Raw genomic sequence first — 24,938 nt, forward strand, 5'->3', positions numbered from 1 at the left:
ATTGATGGTTTGGTTAAGAAAAAGAAGGAAGCATATGTCAGGTATAGACAGGATAGATCGAGTGAATCCTTAGAGTATAAAGAAAGTAGGAGTATACTTAAGAGGGAAATCAGGAGGGCAAAACGGGGACATGAGATAGCTTTGGGAAATAGAATTAAGGAGAATCCAAAGGAGTTTTACAAATATATTAAGGACAAAAGGGTAACTAGGGAGAGAATAGGGCCCCTCAAAGATCAGCAAGGCGGCCTTTGTGTGGAGCCACAGAAAATGGGGGAGATACTAAATGAATATTTTGCATCAGTATTTACTGTGGAAAAGGATTTGGAAGATAGAGACTGTAGGGAAATAGATGGTGACATCTTGCAAAATGTCCAGATTACAGAGGAGGAAGTGCTGGATGTCTTGAAACGGTTAAAGGTGGATAAATCCCCAGGACCTGCTCAGGTGTACCCGAGAACTCTGTGGGAATCTACAGAAGTGATTACTGGGCCTCTTGCTGAGATATTTGTGTCATCGATACAAGGTGCCAGAAGACTGGAGGTTGGCAAACGTGGTGCCACTGTTTAGGAAAGGTGGTAAGGACAAGCCAGAGAACTATAGGCCAGTAAGCCTGACCTCGGTGGTGGGCAAGTTGTTGGAGGGAATCCTGAGGGACAGGATGTACATGTATTTGGAAAGGCAAGGATTGAATCGGGATAGTCAACATGGCTTTGTGCGTGGGAAATCATGTCTCACAAACTTGATTGAATTTTTTGATGAAGTAACAAAGAGGATTGATGAGGGCAGAGCAGTAGATGTGATTTATATGGACTTCAGTAAGGCGTTCGACAAGGTTCCCCATGGGAGACTGATTAGCAAGGTTAGATCTCATGGAATACAGGGAGAACTAGCCATTTGGATACTGAACTGGCTCAAAGGTAGAAGACGGAGGGTGGTGGTAGAGGGTTGTTTTTCAGACTGGAGGTCTGTGACACAAGGATCGGTGCTGTGCCCTCTACGTTTTGTCATTTACATAAATGATTTGGATGCGAGCATAAGAGGTACAGTTAGTAAGTTTGCAGATGACACCAAAATTGGAGGTGTAGTGGACAGTGAAGAGGGTTACCTCAGATTACAACAGGATCTGGACCAGATGGGCCAATGGGCTGGGAAGTGGCAGATGGAGTTTAATTCAGATAAATGCGAGGTGCAGCATTTTGGGAAAGCAAATCTTAGCAGGACTTATACACATAATGGTAAGGTCCTAGGCAGTGTTGCTGAACAAAGAGACCTTGGCGTGCAGGTTCATAGCTCTTTGAAAGTGGAGTCGCAGGTAGATAGGATAGTGAAGAAGGCATTTGGTCTGCTTTCCTTTATTGGTCAGAGTGTTGCGTAGAGGAGTTGGGAGGCCATGTTGTGGTTGTACAGGACATTAGTTAGGCCACTGTTGGAATATTGCATGCAATTCTGTTCTCCTTCTATCAGAAAGATATTGTGAAACTTGAAAGGGTTCAGAAAAGATTTACAAGGATGTTGCCAGGGTTGGAGGAACTGAGCTACAGGGAGAGGCTGAACAGGCTGGGGCTGTTTTCCCTGGAGCGTTGGAGGCTGAGGGGTGACCTTAATAGAGTCATAGAGATGTACAGCACGGAAACAGACCCTTTGGTCCAACTTGTCCATGCCGACGAGATATCCCAACCCAATCTAGACCTTATAGAGGTTTACAAAATTGAGGGGCATGGATAGGATAAATAGACAAAGTATTTTCCCTGGGGTCGGGGAGTCCAGAACTAGAGGGCATAGGTTTAGGGTGAGGAGGAGGAAAAGATATAAAAGAGACCTCGGGGGCAACCTTTACACACAGAGGGAAAGGTTATGGAATGAGCTGCCAGAGGAAGTGGTGGAGGCTGGTACAATTGCAACATTTAAGAGGCATTTGGATGGGTATATGAATAGGAAGGGTTTGGAGGGATATGGGCCGGGTGCTGGCAGGTGGAACTAGATTGGGTTGGGCTCCCTGATTGGCATGGATGGGTTGGGCCGAAGGGTCTGTTTCCATGTTGTTCATCTCTATGACTCTAATTATTTTCCTTATAGCTTACCAGTACAAACAGCGTGGGTATTGGGGAAGAATTATGAAGGGTATTTATAATAACTATTTCAGATATCTGACAGTATATTTGCAAATAATGATTCTTGAAATGTGGGCATTTTTATTATGGTCAATGTATATTATTCACCAAAGGTTATCCTTGAGAAATTATGATGTGCAGACGTAACTCAAGGTCCTGCACTGTGCTATTAGGGTAGGGAGTTTCAGGTTTTGAAACTGCAAGACAAGGTGACGATTGATTTAAATGAGAACTTAACATTGGTGTTACCAAGTGTCTGTTGCCCTTGTAGAGGTTGCATGTTTCAGAGGTGTTGCTGAAATAATGCAGTGGATCCTGCAGATACTGCACCCTGCAGCAACATTCTGCCTGCAATGGAGACTGGCTGTTTCATATGGTGAAAAGGTTAAGTAGACCTACTGAACACGAAATAATGAAGGTTATAAATGGACATAGCGCAGAAGTAAGGAATAGTTTCACAAATGGCTGCAAGCTGAGCTTTTACAGAGGCTGGGAAATATTGACTGGCTATCAGGAAAGAGGACTGAAAGATAGTGACTATTCTATGGATTTCGAGGTTAGCTGACACTTAATTCAGCAGTTTGAAAACTTAATTGGAGGGAGCATGCTGAATTCTCCCCACTGAGAGTTAATTGCAAATAGACATTTTTCAGAACCATACAAATCTTTTCATCCCGTACTTTGCTTTCATTAGATGCAAACGTTATTAATATTAAGCTCACCTGCTTTAGTGAGTCTTCCCTAACAGACCATAATCACCAGCTCAATGTACCATCAATAAGAAAGATGGTTAACAGCGATAGGAAGATATACTTTTTGTCACAAAATCTTGCAAAGGATAACAATGTTGGTTATGTTGCAGATAGTTTTGGGAATGGTTATCACTGCATTGCTGCCATGGATTGTTGCATCTAACCATTGCTAAAACATAAAGCTTGCCACCAGGCACCGTGTGAAGGCCTTGGCCTGATCCCTGTTGAAGGCTTTATTTGATTCATTCATGGGATGTGTGCGCGCTAACCAGGCCAGCATTTATTCTCCATCCCTAATTGCTCAGAGGACAGTTGAGAATTGGGCACATGGCTGTGGATCTGGAATCACATGCTGGCCAGACTAAGTAAGGATAGTAGATTTCTTTCCCTAAGGAATTAATAGTGTCGGGACATTTTCATTCCACCACTCCTTCCTCACTTTATTGGTGGGTTTGGAACAGCGTAGTGGCTAACTGGAACATTTTAGTGTATTATATACATCTCTGGGAATCCATTATCATACAGATTGAGCCAGAAAAGATGGCAGGTTTCATTCCCTAAACGACATTAGTGAACCAAGTGATTTCTTGTGACCCTCTGGTAGTTTCAATGTTAAATCTACCTTTTATTTAATTTCATTTAAATTTCCCAGCTAATGTGGTGGAATTTAAAGTCCAAGAATTTTAAGGAATTATAAACTGGCATTGGAGGCAGTGCGGAGAAAGTTGACTAGGTATGAGGAAAGTTTGAGTAGGTTTGGCATGTACTTGTTGGAATGAGAGGCGACCTATTATTGGAACATGGAAGATGTAGAAGGATTGTTTCCCCTTATGGGAGGGTTGAGGACTAATGGTCATAATCGTAGTATAAAGGGTTGCACATTTAAGACAGAGGTGAAGAGGGATTTCTTCTATGAATCTGTGAACTGCAGAAGGGTGTTAGGGCTGGGACGTTAATTGTATATTCAAGGTTGAGATAGACATTTTTAATCAGCATGGGAATCAAAGGTTGTAGAGACAAAACAGGAAATTGGAGTTAAGAAATGTCAGGTCAGCCATGGTCTAATTGAGTGGTGGAGAAGACTCAATGGGCTGAATGGCCAGCTTCTGCTCCTGTGTCTTATGGTCATATCTATAGAGCATTAGTTCAGGCCTCTGTATTGCTATTCCAGTAACATGACCACAGTGTCACGTATACATTGCACTACAGGTTTTGTGGTAGCCAATTTGGGTGCAGTGGGCTCCGAAAAACAACAGTGCATGTGTGACCAGATGATTTTTTTAAAAATAAAGTTGATTGAGGACTAAATATTAGCCTCATCTTTACTTTGAAATGATGCCACAGGATCTTTTGTCTCCATCTGAGACAGAAGGACTTGGTTCAATGTCTTATCCAATAAACAGCACCTCCAGCAGTGTGGCATACCCTCCGTGATCTGCTGGACTGTCAGCTAAGGTTGTTGTGCCATCCTATAATGGGCATTGATCTCAGTGCCTTCTCATGTAGAGGCAAAGTGCTACTCTAGAATTATTAAATTAATTAACACCACAAATACAGGTTAATGGGTATGATGTTAAAGCCATTATGACGACAAGGTTACAAGGAAATCAAAGCTAGGAACGAGATACTCAGGAGTTTGAGACTTTTCAAAGAAACAAACAGGAAGGAAAGGTGGTGGGGTGGCATTATTTGTATGGGATGAAATCAGTACTAGAGCAATAAATTCTGTTGAATCAGTAGATATAGAATCAATAGGCTGGAGATAAGAAATAAGAAGGGAAAAGAGAGATTGACGATAGTTAATAAGCTTCCTAACATGTATGGTGAGACAGAGAATAAATTAAGAAATCAAAAGATCCCCAAGAAAACAGTGGCCATAAAATGTTAGAATCTCACATTAGTCTTGAGGTGATGGAACCTGGCTTGGAAACAGCTGTGCTAAGCTTAAAAAGGTTAATTACAAAGGAATGAGGGCAGATCTGGCTGGGGTGGACTCGAAAAGGAGTGTAGCTGCAAAGATGGTTGAGGAACAGTGGCAGATGTTTAAGAAAATAAGTAATAGCTGACAACAAAGAGATTGTCTTGCGAGGTGAAGTTGAGCAGGTTGTACTCATTGGAAATTAGAAAAATGAGAGGCCACCATATTGAAACATATACATTTCTTGGGGGACTTGACAGTGTAGATGTAGACAGGTTGCTTTCCCTTGTGGGAGAATCTAGGACCAGCGGGCGTAATCTCTAAATAAGAGGTTGCACCTTTAAGACAGATGAGGAGCTGTTGTATCTCTGAGAGTAGTGAATCTGGAATTCTATACCACAGAGGGCTGCCGAGACTGGGTCATTATGTATATTCAAGGCTGAGACAAACAGATTTTTAATTTGTTAGAGTATTAAGGGTTATAGTGAAAAAGCAGGAAAACCGGTTTGAGTGTTATCAGATCCACCATGACCTCATTGAATGACACTGCAGACTCGATGGGTCGAATGGCCTACTTCTGCTCCTACATCTTGTGATCTTCTGGTCTAACTTGAGAGAACTACTTGACATAGTTTGATTATCTTAAACACCACAATTAGGCCACCCTTTGATCTTCTATGTTCAAAGGAATAAAAAATCTTATTTATTCAATCTTCATTTGTACCCCTTTTTGTCCAGTTGTAAGTCTGGGAAGCCTTCATAGCACCATACCAAGGAATTGATGTTCTTCAGGTGGTGCTGTGCTTGGAGCTAAATGTCGTTTTCTAGGCGTGGCTTTCAGAGTTTTTGAAAACAGTACCTGAACTTCAGTAGGTCTGGCAGTCTTTATTGACAGAGAAATGAAGTTTCAAATCCAGTATGACTTATTTTCTATTTTCTGATTTTGAATTTCATCATACTGGACTCAAAATGTTAAAATAAAACAAAAAAAACTGTGGATGCTAAAGGTCTGAAGCAAAAACAGCAATTGCTGGAGAAACTCTGCATGTCTGGCAACATCAACTCAGTTCTGAAGAAGGGCCTCTGAATTAAATCTGCTTTCTTTCTTTCCACAGATGATACTGGACCCACTGAGTTTCTCAAAGTAGTAACTGATTTTCTCTCCATAGATGCTTTCAGATCTGATATTTCTCCAGCGTTCTGTGTTTGTTTTAGATTTCCAGCATCTGCAGTATTTGCTTTTATTAGTAACTGAACTTCAACACTTTTGATTGCAGCGCTGTTGAAATAATTCAAATCCACCATCTTTTAAATTAGTTTTTAACAGTTAAATAGTCACAGCAATTGTCAGAGTGAGAGAGAAAAAAGATAGCAATGGGGTAAAGAAAATCTCCAAAATGACCAAATTATATTAATGCACTTTTATATTCATTTTATGATGCCTCTTAATATTTTCATCTATCATGTGGCTTTGAATAGTTTAATAAAATGAAAAACATATAGGTGTGTTTTAAACATATCCTCCATGTATCATAAAGCAGGATGATTCAAATGCAGAATAAAGATCTTTTTAAATTAGTTTTTGTACCTCTTACTTTTAGTGATTTCTGTTCTTGTACCCCTTCTCTTTGCTCATTCACATTTCCTAGCATCTCCCTGTTTCGAAAGTACTCTGATCTATCTATCTTGGGTTCAAAGTGGATAAACTCTCACTTTGCTGCATTAGTGTGTATCCACCATTTTTGTTTTTTGTCTACTCATTTAATCTAACATTTTCCCCTTAGAACTTCTATCTATACTAATTGCAGTCCTACCCTATTAGTGTCTGCTGTAAACTTAGGTACACAAATGTCTAATCCTTCATTCAAGACATTCACATCTATAATGAATGGCTGTAGCCCAGTATAGATTCCTACAGGATACCAGTGGTCACATCCCGCCAATTAAGTGTATATAGTCATTGTGTCTTTCATCTCCAAACCAGTTTCCTATTTACCCAATAGTTTACCTCAAATTCAGTGTACTCTCATTTTCATTAACATTTTCTGCAAAAAGAACTCGGCTTTTGTATGTGTGCATTTGATACCCATCTTAACCTCCACTGCCACATTTGATTCCGTGTCTCAGGTGTATCGCATTGTCTCTTGTATCTACTTGTAGGTGAGCCAGATTGGCTTTCATCTCAACAGTGGCTGATGCCCAGCTGTTGATGAGCCATATGGTCTTCCAGCAGAGGCCAGACTGAATCTATCCTGTCCAGTTCTGACAAAAACTCTCATCCCTCCAGCTCATGCTGATGGTTTGTAAATGGCATAAGCTGGTGCAAAGCTTAAAATTTCACATCCAGGTCACTTTCATTAGCTTGTTTCCCAATTCATTGACTTGCAAATCTTAGCCCTTCATATTGGGTATTCATTGAATATCTAAACTCTTATTCATCCTTCTTTCATTTCTCCATGTAATCTTTATCAGCGAGTGTTACTTTTGCTGCTCTGGCAAGGGCACAGTTGTCTATATAAAACTGACTGTAGTAAACATTAGTTTGACCTCAACTAGAGCACTGCATCTAGTTCTGGAGTCTCCATTTTAAGAAAGATGTGAAATCATTTGAGAGGGATTCTATGTCCTTGCCTTGTTTGCATTCTGCAAATTTCTTGTTACCACCTTTCTAGTTTCTCTACACTTTCCAACCCTCTCCTCTTCCTGGATTACAGGAAGAGGATACAGAAAAGATTCTAGAGTGATGAGGAGCTTCAGCCACGTAGAAAGATTGGAGGAGTTGCAACCATTATCTTGAGAGCATAAAGGATTGAGAGGAGATTTGATTGAGGTATTTAAAATAATGAGGGATCTGAACAGAGTAGATGAGATGGAAGGACCAATAAGCAGTGGGCACAGATTTAATGTAATTAGCAAAAGAAACAATGCTGGCATGAAAAGCTATTACTCATGGGAGAATGACTAGGATTTGGAGTACACTTCCTGAAGGTATAGCGGAGACAGACATTTTTGGAAATAAATTTGATCATTATCTGAAAACAAAAAAAAAGAAACGGGGCTACTTGGAAAAAAGGCAATGGCAGCCAGTGAATTACTCCTTCAAGGGTCAGCATGGATGCGCTAAAAGGCCTTCTTTGTGCTGTTGGCATTTTATTCTTGATCCTATTTCCTTTCTTTCATGATGTCTTAGGTGACCATCTTACCTACCAACTCTGTCTGGCTCATAGTTGTTTGAATGAAAATTTTTCAACTCTTTCCACAATCTCTCGTTATCTAATGTCTCCATCCTTCTCCACTGTTTTGTTGGCTTTATTTTCTGTTTGTGCGTTTTAACCTTTGTATTTCAGCAAATAGATGATTTTGGCTGTCTTGGTTTGAACATTTTTTGACCCTTCCACTGCTAACTGCTTTTCCACTTTGTTAAATCTATTTCTGACCAGTATTTGGAGATGACTCTTAATGTCATTCTCAGCCCTTGTACCGGTTTCCCTGCCAAATACCCGCACTATGGTTCCACATCCTGTTCTACTCCCCCTCTTTCAATCCTGTGAATAATCTTTTGACATTTCTTACATTAAGTGCACTACATAATTATAAGATTGTAATGCTGCCTCTACAATTGTGCTAGCTGCAAAATTAAAGCATACACAAAAAAAGTAACTGATTTCAAGGCCATAATTAAATCCAGGGTGTTGCTGATCACCTAACAGTTCAAGCATCACTCTTGCACTTTGATCTCAGATAACTGGACTGAGTTACACTTTTGTACCACCTCCCAGAAGCCTCCATTTCTTGCATCATATTTGAATATGATTTTTGGGTGGTTCACTTGTGCAAAGTGAGCCAATTTGGACAGACTTATGCACATTATCTGCGTTTCAGCACCCTATAATTCTGCATGCACTGTGTATGTATTCTTGATGAAACAGCTGCTGCAGACTGTCTAACTGCTGGGTGGATCACTGGTGAGTCATGGTGTCGTAACTCCAGTGATCTGTAGCCACGGTGCCATAGCAGCAATTTGCCATACGTCAGGGTGAGGTGTGGTACACAGCCTGTTCCTTATCCCAAAGCACCAGAATTACATTCCCTGTGCTACAAGCAATCTTTTTGGAACATGTACAGTACCAATTAATGTACTTTTTCAGCAATGCGGTTATCAAGTTTCTGAAAAGCTTAACTATGACTTCCTGCCATTCTAACTGCATTGTATTATTCCCCTGCTTGTGAAATGCTGCTTAATGTTTCCCCTCATCCAGAAGTGTTCCTTCTCACTAAGGCAGTGTCTGGCTGTACTGCCTGTATTCCATTGTTTTTCACTCTACAAATTAACGTAATGGAACTCAGATCTTTTTAAAAATCAAGCATGCTTTTCCTTTTGTTTTGAAGTCCCTGAACTTCATGTAGGAAAAATATACAAGTTAGTTAATAACCTAGAGTGACCCTCAAAAGTAGAGAAACTGGATTTAATTTTCTTGGGAGCTTTCATTATTTCCAGTGCAGCTTTTGAATGTATCCCATATTGCAGTGTCAACTGCTGACCTTTACGTTCCAGAATGACTCATCTGTGTGATCAGTGTGGTGAACTGTTTGTAGTTTTGGTCTTGTCATGAATGATAATTTTAAAAAAATAGCAGAAAATCTCAGTACTCTGCAAATTAGTCACTGCCATGTTATTAGAGTGCTGTAATGTTGCAGAGTGTACCTTTACCAAGAAATTGGGCTATGTATATGCTTGCTAGTAGTTTTGTGTCTTCTATTCAACATGCATCACAGGACTAGTTCTCTCTTATCTTACCCACATCCCTGTTCTTTCTTTCAAAACAAACCAATTAATTTCCTTTTGTTTCATTTTTGAATTCTTCAATGTTTTATAGAGTCCTAGAGATGTACAGCATGGAAACAGACCCTTCGGTCCAACCTGTCCATGCCGACCAGATATCCTAACCCAATCTAGTCCCACCTGCCAGCACCCACCCCATATCCCTCCAAACCCTTCCTATTCATATACCCATCCAAGTGCCTCTTAAATGTTGCAATTGTACCAGCCTCCACCACATCCTCTGGCAGCTCATTCCATACACGTACCACCCACTGTGTGAAAGAATTGTCCCTTAGGTCTCTCTTATATCTTTCCCCTCTCACCCTTAACCTATGCCCTCTAGTTCTGGACCCCCTGGCCCCAGGGAAAAGACTTTATCTATTTATCCTATCCATACCCCTCATAATTTTGTAAACCTCTGAGGTCACCCCTCAATCTCCAACGCTCCAGGGAAAACAGCCCCAGCCTGTTCAGCCTCTCCCTGCAGCTCAAATCCTCCAACCCTGGCAACATCCTTGTAAATCTTTTCTGAATCCTTTCAAGTTTTGCAATATCTTTCTGATAGGAAGAAGACCAGAATTGCACGCAATATTCCAACAATGGCCTAACCAATGTCCTGTACAGCCGCAACATGACCTCCTAACTCCTGTACTCAACACGCTGACCAATAAAGGAAAGCATACCAAACGCTGCCTTTACTATCCTATCTACCTGTGACTCCACTTTCAAGGAGCTATGAACCTGCACTCCAAGGTATCTTTGTTCAGCAACACTCCCTAGGACCTTACCATTAAGTGTATAAGTTCTCTCCTTCACTCAAATTCTTTCTGCTTTTCTTTCTGTCTGTCTTTTTCTTTAGTTCCCTCCTTCCTGTTCTTCTATCCGTCCATCTTTCCTTTCCCAACACCCCCTTTTATAATGATGGTAGCCTTTGTGCTTTGGCTTACCAGTCTCATCTCTGCCTCCCTCTCACTCTGCCCAGTTACTTCTCACTTACAATGTGATCTGATGTGAGCTTTGATGCAGACAAGATTCAGGAGGTCAGGAATGAGAAACTAATTACTAAGAAATATTAGAGATTTTAGTCTGCTTTCCTTGCAGAAGGGGAGATTTAGAGGAGGTTTGATGAAGGTATTTGTTATCATGAGGAATCTGACTGGAATAGATGAAGAGAAATTTCCTCCATTGGAAGAATCGAGAAGCAGAGAGCACAGATTGAAGGTCGTAGAAATCAGAGAAATTCTCATGCCGCAACTGGTTGGGATCTATTTCCTGATAGTTGAATGTCCTTCCACACACTGAGGCTTTTCTAAGATAATTAGATCATTCTTTGAAAAGCTGCACAAATACAGGACCACAGGGAAAGGCCACAGTTGTATAAGATGAATTACTCCTTATATTGCGGGCCTCTGAGCAGAATGGCTGTAATCATTTTGAGTTTCTTACTGGGTCAGGATGGTTTGGGTCTATGCTACAGATAGTGGAGTGAGGTGTGAAGAATAGGTAATAATAGTGTTTCAGTGGTGGGGGCAGCTGAAATGTGTGTTTATTAAGGTTATGGAGCAATTCATAAATCACACATTTAAAACAAAAAGTCAGTTCATTAGCAAATAAGCTGGAAGTCTGCGATATAGGCAAAAGAAATTTTGGATGTGGAATTCTACAGCTTGTGTAGGATTGAATCTAGCAAGGAGAATATCCACTTCAATGTAGACAGTGCTTTGGTTGGGATGGAAGTATGCCTATACTCCAGAGGGAGAAAGGAGCAGGCTGTATCGTTACCTGGATCCTGGGTTTGAGCATAACTCATGCAGCAGTATTGTGAAAATTGCGCAAGAATGGAAGTGGACTGAAATTGAGATGACAGTGTAGTCTCTGAACCACTAATCAGGAGTGTTTGAGTCTGCCCGTGCTGCTGGAATGTATGATCCAATGCACGGGGTGATTCAGTAGAACAATGTGTTATGAGATCCTAGGTGAGGTTGGTTGATAGGTTAAGTTCGTTGATGTTGTCATATCTATGGAATCTTGCAAGCCCAGGAACTATTGTCTGTGAATGATTCTAATTAAATAATTCTAATTACATTTGGACCTGATATCTCCCCTACTTTATAAGATTTTCACCAGTATATCAAGAATTTTTTTGCATAACTTATATTTATGAGAACTATTAAAGCTAGTTGTACATACATTGGTTTCTGATTAGCACTTTGATTTGGGGGGGTGGTGTTCCCTGCTTCAGGGTCTAAAAAGTCATGGACAAATAAGAAACATTGACATTCTTTTAAAGAAGTCATAATGAATGGTGGGGTAGACTCCATGGGATGAGTGGCCTACTCCTGTTCCTATTTTCTGTTTCTCAATCAGGAAATTGCTCTCTGTGTTATCCTGGTCCTCCACAAGCTAGGAAGCATGCTATAATGCAATAGTCTCAACATTGAAATCCATGTAGGGACACGTTGTTACCAAGTAAACATGCCAGAAAATGTTAGACTTGGTGCATTCAGGTGTAGCTGAATTTTTGATGATGTGCCAAATCATAATTGTAGCCAGATAACTTTGCTGTAGCATTGGGAATTTACTTGTATGTGTGTGGGCACTCATTCCTGCAATGTAATGTGCATTAGAGAATTTGAACAAAATAATTACATTTTAATTTATCTGAGGATCTAAGAAATAGGAGCAGGAGTGGACCATACTGCTTATTGAAGTCCACTTCATGTGAACATGTTACATAGTTTTGGGCAGCTCAGTGGTTGGCACTGCTGCCTCACAGTGCCAGGGACCCAGGTTTAATTCCAGCCTCAGGCAATTGACTGTGTAGAGTTTGCTCTTTCTCCCTGTCTCTGTGTGGATTTCCTCTGAGTGTTTCTGGTTTCCGCCCACAGTCCAAAGATGTGCAGTTTAGGTGAATTGGCCATGTTAAATTGCCCTTAGTGTTCATGGATGTGTAGGGGAAGTGCAGAGTAATAGGGTAGGGGAATGAGAGTGTGGGTGGGATACTCTTTAGAGGGTTAGTGTGGAGTTGTTGGGCCACACTGGAGGGATTCTATGATTCTAAACACAGTGGCTACAAGAGCAGGTTAGAGGCTAGGAATACTGTGGTGAGTAACTCGCCTCCAACTCCCCAAATCTAACCATTATCTACAAGGCACAAGTCATGAGTTTGACTGGGTGGGTGCTCTCCCAACAACACTCAAGAAGCTTGACACTATCCAGGGCAAAGCAGCCCCTGTGGTTGGCACCACATGTGCAAACATCCACTCCCTTCCCCACCCATGCTCTGTAGCAGCAGTGTATACTGTCCACAAGATGGAATTAAAAATGAGGAACTGGAAGTACAATTGGGAAGTGTTCTTCTCTGGATTAGATTGGGATCTTTGTACCAGTGTTTGTTCATTCTACAGTGATATATGCTTTCATTAGCTTTACTGGCATTCTTTCTGTTGTGATTGATGCTGATCCTACCAATTGCAAAGCTGCTAGCTGTCACAGACTCCTTTATCTATGCCAAGTAGGTATGATAATGGAATTTATGTTGATTTTTAGCTGTCACTCCATTTCTCAAAAAAAAACTTACACCTTGGATTTCCTGGAGTGAAAAATTGATGCTGACCTAACAGTTGAAGAGAGCAAAAGCACTCTGTGCAACAGACCCTTCGGACCAACTCATTCATGCCGACCAGACAATCCAATCTGACCTTGTCCCATTTGCCAGCATTTGGCCCATAACCGTCTAAACCCTTCCACTTCATATATTCATCCAGATGCCTTTTAAATGTAATTGTACTTGCCTACACCACTTCCACTGGCAGCTCGTCCCATACACGCACCACTCTCTTTGTGAAAAAGCTACCTCTTAGGATCCTTTTAAATCTTTTCTCTCTCACCTTAAACCTCTGTCCTCTAGTTTTGGACTCCCCTATCCTGGGAAAAAGACCTTGGCTGTTTACTCTATCCATGCCCCTCATGATTTTATAAATCTCTGTGAAGTCATCCTTCCGCCTAAGTCGCTCCAGGAACAAAAGCCCCAGCCTACCTGACTTCTCCCTATGACATCATCACTTCAGTCCCAGCAACCACTTTGTAAATCTTTTCTGCACCCTCTTAAGTTTGACAATGTCCTTCCTATAGAAGTGCAACCAGAATTGTATGCAGCATTCTAAAAGTGGTTTCACCAGTATCCTGCACAGCCACAACATGATGTCCCAACTACTATATGCAATGTTCTGACCAATGAAAGCAAACACCTTTGCTACCCTGAATAACTGCCACTCTGCTTTCAAGGAAATATATACCTGCACCTCTACGTCTCTTTGTTCGGCAATACTTCCCCAGGCCCTACCATTTACTGGGGTAAAAACAATAACTGCAGATGCTGGAAACCAGATTCTGGATTAGTGGTGCTGGAAGAGCACAGCAGTTCAGGCAGCATCCAATGCTGCCTGAACTGCTGTGCTCTTCCTACCATTTACTGTATAAGTCCTACCCTGATTTGCATTACCAAAGTGCAACACCCTCACATTTATCTAAGTTAAATGCCGTCTGCCATTCCTTGGCCCATCTTATCAAGGTCCTGTTGTACGCTGAGGTAACCCCTCTCTGTCCAAAACACCACCTATTTTGGTGTCATCTGCAGATTTGCTAACTACACTTGCCATATTCACATCCAAATTATTTATAGAAATGACAAAAAGCAGTGAACCCAGCACTGATCCTTGTGGCACACCACTAGTCACAGGCCTCCAGTCTGAAAAGATACTTTCTTTTTGTCTAATCAACCTGCTCAGATGTTATTACACACCTCTGGAGGAGGTGGGACTTGAACGAGGGCCCCTCAGTCCAGGGAGAGGGATTTAACCTCTGCACAATAGGAGCCCCCTTAAAAGCAACCCTCTACCATCATCCTCTGTCTCCTACCTTGAAGCCAGTTTTATATCCGATTGGCTAGCTCCCCTGGATCCCATGTGATCTATATATGTTACATACATGCATTCTATCTCTTACACTTTTTCTTGATTTGAGCCCTAGTATGCAATTGCTGGGGCTATAATGGTATGTAACATCAACTGATACTAAAACATTTTTTTTTTCTTTCAGCCCAAGTGGTAAGAAATTCAGGAGTAAGCCTCAACTGGCTCGCTATCTCGGAAACAGTTTCGATCTCAATAGCTTTGACTTTCGAACCGGGACGATGATGCCTAATAAATTACAGAGGAATAAACAGCGTCTTCGGAATGAAGCCATAAATCAAGCAAAGGTATTGTATACTTTCAGAATCCTGCTCAGGGTGTGTTTCAGATATGAAGTTTTAATAGCGCTACGTATTTTTATGAATGTTATCTTTTGGGCACCTATTGCAACTTGTGCCAATGACTGGTGGCTGCAGATTAGAGTCTTCTACTTCCTTACAAGGTTAACACTTACTGTTTACCAAATCAAAAATGAAGGTGATGTGCAGAAACCAAATGTATTTCCATGGCGGGGGGGGGGGGGGGGGGGGGGTGGGGATTTTAAAATTAAAGTTCAACTTGAATGTTTTTTAATCTCGTCCCAGTATCTAATTCAGCAGAATTCTCCATTCATTTTGCTTGTTAGTGCTTTCACCTGGGGGAAAAAAGTGCATTGTCTGAGATTTCTTTTTCAATGGATTCATAGAATGTGGGCATTGCTGGCCAAGCCAGCATCAATTGCTTATCCCTAATTGGCCCAGAAATCTTGCACCAAAACTTGAAGGAAGATGAGAGAAGAGAATGAGTAGGAAACATAGCTTTTGCATTGCTTTCAAAAAAAAAGTTGGCAAAACTTTTCCTATCGTACTCATCAGGATAGGCACAAGAATGCCAAAATTTGAAGGGAGCACCACCTAATACTGCGTGACAAAAGGGTGCTGATTGGTTGGGAAGTCAACTCTGGTTGAGGCTGGACCATGGAGGATGCACCAAGAAATTATTTTTGCCACTTCAAGGGTAAGGAATCTGTGCAGTATTTTTATGAAGCATGAGGAGCAATAGAAAGGCAGTAATTACATATTGTGTCAAAATTTCAATCCAATTTGTGTGTTCATTTTTGTCAATGCTGGTTTTAATAGTGTTTTCATTTCTTTGTGCTGTTGTCTTTTTTTTTGTAATTGTAATTTCTGTTTCCCAAGTGCAACACTTTTATCTTTTAATTACAGTTGGGTTTTTGGGTTGAGAAGTTTTTGTTTCCTCATTGATTGGAAAACAGCTGTTGAACATAAGCTTGAAACTTGTTCTGTCTCCTGATGGTATGATCTCTGGTTTATTGTTTATAGCCTTTATTGTCTACGTTAGTCAATTAGAACCTGTTGTATAATGGATGCTTTGGGATGGAGTGATGTTCCCCAAAACTCCTGTTTTTTTTTAAATTGCACAACTGTCTGTGATGACATTTTCCCTGATTTTTGGTGAGTCCAGTGTAAGACAGAATGCAGATGCACCTCATTATTTTAAAGAATCAATCAGTATGGTAGTTTTGAAAACAAGCAGCAGAGAAATTCCCAAATTTATGATGTGGGTAGCTCATTTACTGATATAGCTTGCCTTCAAACCCATTCTTTTGTGATTCTAAAGCTTTTATTTAGAAAGTCGAATGTAGTTTGCCAGTGCCTTGCTTTGAGGGTGTGCCATTTTAACTGAATTCCACAAGTAGTACTTGCACCTTTAGTGTTGACGTGTGCTTGAGGCTATTTTAAACCTTTTTAGGGACATTGACATGTGATATTGTCTGCTACTGAGTAGGAAGAATCTCAATTCTGTTACAACCTTTGGCCTGGATTTTCACCATGACAGAAGGGCGTGTCTCTAACTTAGTCAAAGTGATATTGAAGGCCAGAAAAGGCATTGCTGATTCCAGCACATCGAGTCATAGAGATATACAGCACGGAAACAGACCCTTTGGTCCAACTCGTCCATACAGACCAGATACCCTAAATTAATCCAGCCCCGCTTGCCAGCATTTGGCCCATATCTCTCTAAACTCTTCCTGTTCATATACCCATCCAGATGTCTTCATCACTTCCTCTGGCAGTTCATTCCATACACTTATGCTTGAAAAAGTTGCCACTTTTAAATCCTTCCCCTCACCTGAAATCTATCCTCTCTAATTTTGGACTCCCTTACCCTGGGGAAAAAGGCCTTGACCATTCACTCTATCCATAGCGCTCATGTTTTTTTTAAACCTCTATAACGTCACCCCTTAGCCTCTGACACTCCAAGAAAAATAGCCCCCGCCTGTTCAGCCTCTCCCTATGGCTCAAACCCTCTTCCCCTGATAATGTACTTGTAAATCTTTTCTGAACCCTTTCAAGTTTTGCAGCATCCTTCCAATAGCAGGGAGACCAAAACTGAAAGCAATATTCCAAACGTGGCCTAACCCATGTTCTGTATAGCCGTAGCACGGCCTCCCAACTCCATACTCAATGCACTGACCAATAAAGGCAAGTGTACCAAACACTTCTTCACTACCCTGTCTTCCTATGACTCCACTTTGAAGGAACTATGAACCTGCACTCTAAAGTCTCCTTGTTTTGCTCACTCCTTAGAATTTTATCATTAAGTGTACAAGTCTGCACATTAGAGTTTTGCTGTGGAGCTGGGAAGTGAGTGGGGGAAGGTAACTGTAATTTGCATATCCATGGGCTACTGAAGAAACTGCACACATTAAAGTGTAGCTGCCTTCATTCAGGTGCACTGTTCAGTTGTGGGGATGTCCAAAACATGATTTGTACACTTGATCAATCAAGAGGTTTATGGAGAGGTAGGATGTGCTTTTGGGTAGATCAAGAGATGCCTCTAGTCAAAAATTAATTTTTTGGATGAGGCCATGATCTGTTTGGGATTATTTAAAAAAAAGGCAGCAGTGTGTATAAAATGTGGATAAACCCACTCCCTTTAGCTGCTTTTGTGCATTTTCTGGTGGCAGTAGGTCAGACTGCAATGAATACCTGCCAGATTGAAAATCTGCCTGTCCAGGGTATTTGGTCTCGAGTAAGGGTTGTGGAGTTGGAAATTACCCTACCTCTGTGCTCCAGGAGTGATAATTCAGCCCTTTGTCACTGGGCCCCATTAATGATCAGGAAAACTGGTTACTCATTTCCAGTTCCTTAAAGTACTTGAGAGCAGATCTGGCTCAGGTATTAGATTGCAAGGGAGGTGAATGTAATATGGTGTCTCATTGCCTGATAGGTTTTTTTGGCAGGGTCTGCACCTTCAAGAAGACCCAACATTCCTATGCGATTTTTTTTTTTCTTTTCCAAAAGGCAGAATTTTGTCAATGGCAAAGATAGTGCTTAACAAGTCAGCTGACAGCAGAAGCCCTCATGATCTGTGTACTGATTGTCTATGGTTTGGAAAATCAAACTGGGAGAAGTGTTGTAACTGACTCAAAGTTACCTGTTTTCTCCCCAAAGATGCTGCCGGGCCTGCTGAGTTTCTCCAGCATTGAGTTTATTAGATTTCCATGGTCTGTGGTATTTGTGTTTGTGATCTAGCAGTATAAGGCATGAGTGCGTTGTTGCCTTGCCCTCCACTGTGGAACACTGGTTCCTTCATTGAAAGTGCAAAGAAAGCCTTAGAAGCTGTAGTTTTTTTCCTCCTTTGTATCCTAGTCATGATGGGCACTGTATAATGGATATCTAAATTTGAGATTATTCCTCCATATTTCCTTATCAGCTATAATACTAATACCTCTTCAGTATTGTGTACACCAATGTATGAAACATGTTTGCCTCTCAGATTTTCATTACCTTGCATATTTCGAAAGGAATTGTCATGCCCCTGATTTGAATCTTATTGACCAATAGAGCTCTATTGAAGAGCATAGGAAAATGATATGGAACTGTAGAAAAGTTAAAGCTCAAAAAAGGGACATTCAGCCTTTTATATCTGCACTGGCTGAATAAACCAGCTGTTTATTCTGATCGCACTTTCAACCACCTAGTTCATAGCTTTGCAGATTGCAAAGCTTCAGGTTCAGATCCAGGTGCCTTTTAAACAAGTTGAGGTTTTCTGTCACAGCCATGGAATTGGGCAATGCATTCTCTTCAGCAACAATACTCTTGTGCCCTGGAATTGATACCCTTAGTCACTGTTGATTCCCAGGTTACTGATGAATGGGGAATTAGTGATGATGTTGAAGATCAGGAAAAGTTATGTATTTTGGAAGTGGTAAAGCAGGAGAGTAAATACTGACTTGATACAGTTCATTGGCTGACAGAGGCTAATTCATTATTGGAGGAGTTCCAGAACTCCTCCATGTACAAGTATCAGCAAATGGACCTCACGTTTGATCTTGTCTTCAAGAATTCTGGCTGTAATGTCCTGGGACTACATTAATTGGCCTTTGACAAACGTGACCATGTGCTCTTTGTCAGGTATGACTTGAACTACTGGATGCTTTCACTGCTATTGAGATGTATAGATTCATGATGCACTAATCTCACACTCTGCCGGAGGAAAGTACTCACCCTTCCCCTTGCATTTCACTGTTTTGGATGTATTTGGATTAAAGTTGAGATGAGGTTTGGAGTTGAAGGGTTTTACTTACACTGCTTTTCTGTTGATTAGAAGGATAATGATAAAGTAGTAATTAACTGGATTAAATATTGTAGTTAACACAAACCTTGGCATTGACTTTCATATCACTGTCTCTTTTACCCTTCATGTTAATTCAGTGTTTTATCAGGCTGACATTAATTAGCTTTCAGGTTTGTTTTTGAAACCAATACCTCCCCCTACAGGTTTAAATAATGATTGCACATTTATACACACAACATTTCTGCATTAAGCCATGGAAACTTTTCGACCATCTAACCATAGCATGGTCCTCATATGAAGTAAAAAGTTGAAATTTTGATTAACTTGCATTATCAAAATAAGCAACATAGCTACCTGAGGGCTTGGGGTTTAAAAGTTTAATTATCAGAATATAGATTGAGTAGCTTTAATTAAGAACTACGTATACTGACTAAATTTAATATATTTCAATTATGTTGTTGCTATTCAGATCTGATCCTTAATGATTTTATAAAATTTATTTTAAAAATATTTTTAATCACATCTGCCCTTAACTATGCAAGTTGTAATCTAAGAATTGTCATAATTTTTGAAAATGAATATTTATGTAGGTGTTTGGGTAATTGAGGTAAAAACAATGACTGCAGATGCTGAAAATCAAATACTGGATTAGTGGTGCTGGAAGAGCACAGCAGTTCAGGCAGCATCCAACGAGCAGCGAAATCAACGTTTCGGGCAAAAGCCCTTCATCAGGAAGGGCTTTTGCCCGAAACGTTGATTTCGCTGCTCGTTGGATGCTGCCTGAACTGCTGTGCTCTTCCAGCACCACTAATCCTAGTTTGGGTAATTGAGTCGATCAAATTCTTTGATAATGCTTAACCCTACTAAAATGAGTTCCAGTTAGTTCTAAAGCATTCTGAAATTGGTTTGTTAGTGCTTCTTTTGTAATTTCAGTTTCTCACATAAGGGTTTAATGGATGTGAAGACCATTTAGCCCATTTTGATATTAGGAACACCCATGGATGGGGTGACAGTAAAGTTTAATTGTGTATTCTTGATCTGCTTTAATTTTAATTAAATAAAAATAGAAATGTTTTGGCAGAGTACCACAGACTGTTGGATTAAGCATATGGACTTTGAGAAGGTGGCAAATTAGTTTAATTAGAAGTGAGCTAAGTCTAGTATGAGATGAAGGCAAGGATTGGAAATGGGTATTAGTATTTCAGTGATTTGTTGTATTATTACTTCTCTTGACTATATAAAAATAATATTTAGGTAGAAAAATGAGCATCTAAACCTACTTGTACATTAAACATTAGGGATAGTTAATTGTTCTTGACCCCCCAACCTGCAAGATGATATTATAACTGATTTATTGATCAAAACATGTCACAGAATTGTAGACTTATAGAGTCATAGAGATGTACAGCACAGAAACAGACCCTTCAGTCCAACTCGTCCATGCCGACCAGATATCCCAACCCAATCTAGTCTCACCTGCTAGCACCTGGCCCATATCCCACCAAACCCTTCCTATTCATATACCCATCCAGATGCCTTTTAAATGTTGCAATTTTATAGCCTCCACCACTTCCTCTAGCAGCCCATTCCATACATGTACCACCATCTGTGTGAAAATGTTGCCCCTATGTGCTCTAATTCTGGACCCCCCACCCCCACCCCAGGGAAAAGACCTTGTTTATTTACCCTATCCATCCCCCTCATGATTTTATAAACTTCCATAAGGTCACCCCTCAGCCTCCAACACTCCAGAGAAAGCAGCCCTAGCCTATTCAACCTCTCCCTATAGCTCAAATCCTCCAACACTGGCGACATCCTTGTAAATCTTTTCTGAGCCCTTTCAAGTTGTATAACATCCTTCCAATAGGAATGAGACCAGAATTGCACGAAATATTCCAACAGTGGCCTAACCAATGTCCTGTACAGCTGCACCATGACCTCCCAACTCCTGTACCCAATACTCTGACAAATAAAGGAAAGCATTTCAAACACCGCCTTCACTATCCTATCTACCTTGAGTTAAGTGTATTAAGTCCTGCTAAGAATTGCTTTCCCAAAATGCAGCACCTCACATTTATCTACATTAATCTCCATCTGCCAATCCTTAGCCCATTGGCCCATCTGATCAAGAACCTGTTGTAATCTGAGGTAACCTTCTTCGCTGTCCACTACACCTCCAATTTTGGTACATTTTGATGTGAAAGATTTGATAATTACCATTCAAACAGAATGTAGAAGGATAAATTTGAGGTTCAAATACAGAAGACTGAGAATTGTAGATAAAATGAGATATCGAAAGTAGAAGTTGAGAAACAATGATGAATCTGTGTAAAACCCCATGGTGGCCACGTTTGTAGCATTGTGTGGAGTCAGCTTTTACACCGCTGGGAAAATGTTCATGCAATAGGACTTGCATGGATTCACTTGGTTCAAGAAATATTCTTGAAGGAAATTTGAAAAAAAATTGAGGTAGTTCATGCGAACAGTTGAGAGTATGGATGTAATGGTAAAAATGCTTAAATTCATGCTGGTATTGAACGTAATAGATAGAAATGGATTGTTCAGCAATTGAGGGTCTACAGTGGGGAGATATGGATGTAAGAGTTAATGTACGTAATTTAGGAAGGAGAGCAAAAGGAGTTTTTGTGTATTTGTGTTAAGTGAAGCACAGAGCGTAGTCCCTTTTAACAACAGATAAATAAAGTGAAAGAGGTTGTGTGTGGGGAGGTAATTGACATGGGAGCAGGGCGAGATTTTGGCAATTAAGATTATTAGTGGGGACTGAATAACCTGTTTGTGTTAAAATTGCAAGCAATATACAGAACATTTAGTATTTTACATTTATCCTTTATTTCAAGGTAAACTTAATGTCTTTTCGGGCTTTAGTTCCACAAAACTTTTACAAAAAAGTTAAAGGAGAGGAGAGTTCAGCAGAGGTGAAAGTTTCCAAGCAAGTATATGGACAGTATAGGAGGAGTGAGGACTCTAACTGCAGGCACAGCAGATAAGGGGACAATTATGAGAAAGGTCAGTCAATGCAGAACTGAGGATGTTCTACTTAAATGCGCACAGTATATGAAAAATGGTAAATGTTGTGCAGATTGAAATTGGCAGGTTCTGAACATCATAGATGCAAAGGAATCAGGGCTGGAAGCTAAATATCTCAGGATAAATGTCCTAGTGCTGGGCAGAGGGGCTAAGAATGTGATGGTAGTTAGTAAAAAATGAAATTAAATCCATAGCAAGACGTGATATAGAGTCAAAGATGTGAAATCTGTGCATGTAGAGTTGAAGAACAGCTAAGGGGAAAAAATAGCCTGATAGGATGCCTGTAACACAACTCCTAACAGTGGCCAGGATGTCAGGAAGAAAATACATCAGGAGATAGAAAAGATATGTAAGAAAGGACCGATTACAATAGTCATGGGGAGTCTTCAACATGCAGGTGAATTGGGGAAATCAGGTTGGTAGTGAAGCCCAATGAAAGGAATTGATGGAATATCGACAAGATGATTTTTGGAGCAGTTTGTGGTATAGCCAACTAGGGAGCAATTCTGGATTTGGTGATGTGCAATGAGGGAGACTTGATTAGGCAGCTAGTATCGAAGGAGCCTCTATCTTCCTAGGGGCAGTGACCATAATTTGATAGAATTACCCTGCAGTTTGAGAGGGAGAAGCTGGAATCGAATGTTATGGTATTACAATTGAGTAAAGGTACCTACAAAGACATGAGGAAGGAGCTGGCCAGATCTGATTGGAAGGAGAGTCTAGCAAGGAAGACGGTGGAGCAGCAATGGCAGTAATTTAGGAACCATTGCAGAAATTCACCCGAGGAAGAAGAAAAATACTAAGGGGAAGGCGAGGCTACCAGGGCTGATTAGGGATGTCAGGGACAGCACAAAAGCAAAAGAAAAAGCATACAGTGTGGTGAAGATTATTAGGAAGGCAGGGGATTGGGAAACCTTTAAAAACCAGCATGATGAAAAATGCAAAAAGGGGCCGAAGATGAAATGAGAGTGAGCTAGCTGGTGACATAAAAAGATTGCAGGAGTTTTCTTAAATATCTAGAGTTTAGGAAAGAGGCAAAAGTGGACATTAGACCAATGGAAAATGAGGGTGGAAAGCAAGGTTGGGAAACAATGACAGAAACTGAATAGTTCCAACAATACTCAACTCTGAGAATAAATTCCTTATCTCAGTCTGAAACTCTTCACAGTGGAAGACACAAGTCGCATAGCAGAGTTTCAAAAGAGTCAGGGGTCAGAGATGAGTGTAATGGCCACCACTAAGGAGAAGGTCCTGGGGAAGCGGATAGATCTGAAGGTAGATAAATCACTTGGATTGGATGGACTACATGACAAGATTCTGAAGGAGATAGCTGAGGAGATTGTAGAGATATTGGTGCTGGTCTTCCAAGAATCATTGAAGTCAGGGCGAGTGCCAGATGACTGGAAAATGGCTAATGTCACACCCCTGTTTACGAAATGAGGGAGGCAGAAGACAGGAAACTATACACCGGATAGCCTGATCTCAGTTGCTGGTAAGATTTTAGAATAAATTTATTAAAGAGATTGTGGAATAGGGAAAAGTATGACAAAGTCAGGGATGGCTTCATCAAAGATATCATGCCTAACAAATCTGTTAGAATTTCTTTGAGGGGGGTAACAAGCAAGTTAGACAAAGGAGAGCCAGTGACTGGATTTCCAGAAGGTCACTTGATGACATGTCACACAGGAGACTACTAAATAAGACCAGTATTAGGTACAAAAGTATTTGCATCAGTAGAGAATTAGCTGACTGATAGAAGGTAGAGAGTAGGTACAAATGGGTATTTTTCAGGATGGCAGCAGGTAACTAGTAGAGTTCTACAGAGGTCTCTGTTGGTACCACAACTATTTGCATTATACATTAATGATCTAGACAAAGGAATTGAGTGCACTGTTTGCAGATGGCACAAAGGTAAGTGGAGGGACAGGTAGTACTGAGGAAGTGGGTAGGCTGCAGAAGGACTTGGACAGGGTAGGTGAGTGTGCACAAGTGGCAGATGGATAAAATGTTAGTGTGAGGCTATGCACTTTTGCAGGAAGAATAGAGGCATAGCGTATTTTCTAATTGGGAAAGGCTTTGGAAACCAGAAGCGCAAAGGGACTTGGGAGTCCTAGTTCAGATTCTGTTAAGACTAATGTACACGTTCATTTGGCGGTTAAGAAGGCAAATGCAATTTTGGCATTCATTTCACTTGGGCTAGAATGCAAGAGCAGAGATGCACTGTTGAGACTGTAGAAGGCTCTGGTCAGACTGCATTTAGAAAATATTGAGAGCATTTTTGGGCCCCATATCTGAGGAAAAATGTGCTGGCATTTGAGGGAGTCCAAAGGAGATTTACAAGAATAATCCCAGGGATGAAGAGCTTGTCATATGAGAAGCAGTTGTAGATTCTGGGTCTATACTCAATGGGATGGTTTGTACGAGTACCAATTCAAGGGGAAATCTAACATTTATACTTCATGAGAGGAGAGTTCTAATTGGCAAGTTGTCTCTGGTTGAGGTGTTGTCATAACCAATCAGAGTCCTCTTACAAACCAGTCAGCAGTCTCCTCTCATGCAGTATAAATGTTGGTTTTCTTCCTGAATTGGCATTTTTGCAAAACTGTTGAGTACAAAATGAAGCACTTTGGAAAAAATTATTTTTTCAACAGTACTGAAGTTCTACACTATCAAACAATTCTGCCCTGGCCCACAGTGATAAAACCATAAAGAAAAGGAGCAAGAGTAGTC

The 24,938-nt window shown here is 40.6% G+C and overlaps 1 protein-coding gene across 1 annotated transcript in view; it reads left to right on the forward strand.

The window, feature by feature from the left end:
- The window catches only part of LOC140479858 (methyl-CpG-binding domain protein 2-like), a 113,216-nt gene that overhangs the window by 17,301 nt on the left and 70,977 nt on the right, over positions 1-24,938 (forward strand). Inside the window, exon 2 of the mRNA XM_072574180.1 lies at positions 14,704-14,863. Within this exon, the coding sequence (XP_072430281.1) occupies positions 14,704-14,863 (160 nt within the window). The remainder of the gene's footprint in view (positions 1-14,703; positions 14,864-24,938) is intronic.

The sequence above is a fragment of the Chiloscyllium punctatum genome, chromosome 1, assembly GCF_047496795.1.
Source record: "Chiloscyllium punctatum isolate Juve2018m chromosome 1, sChiPun1.3, whole genome shotgun sequence".
Taxonomy (NCBI): domain Eukaryota; kingdom Metazoa; phylum Chordata; class Chondrichthyes; order Orectolobiformes; family Hemiscylliidae; genus Chiloscyllium; species Chiloscyllium punctatum.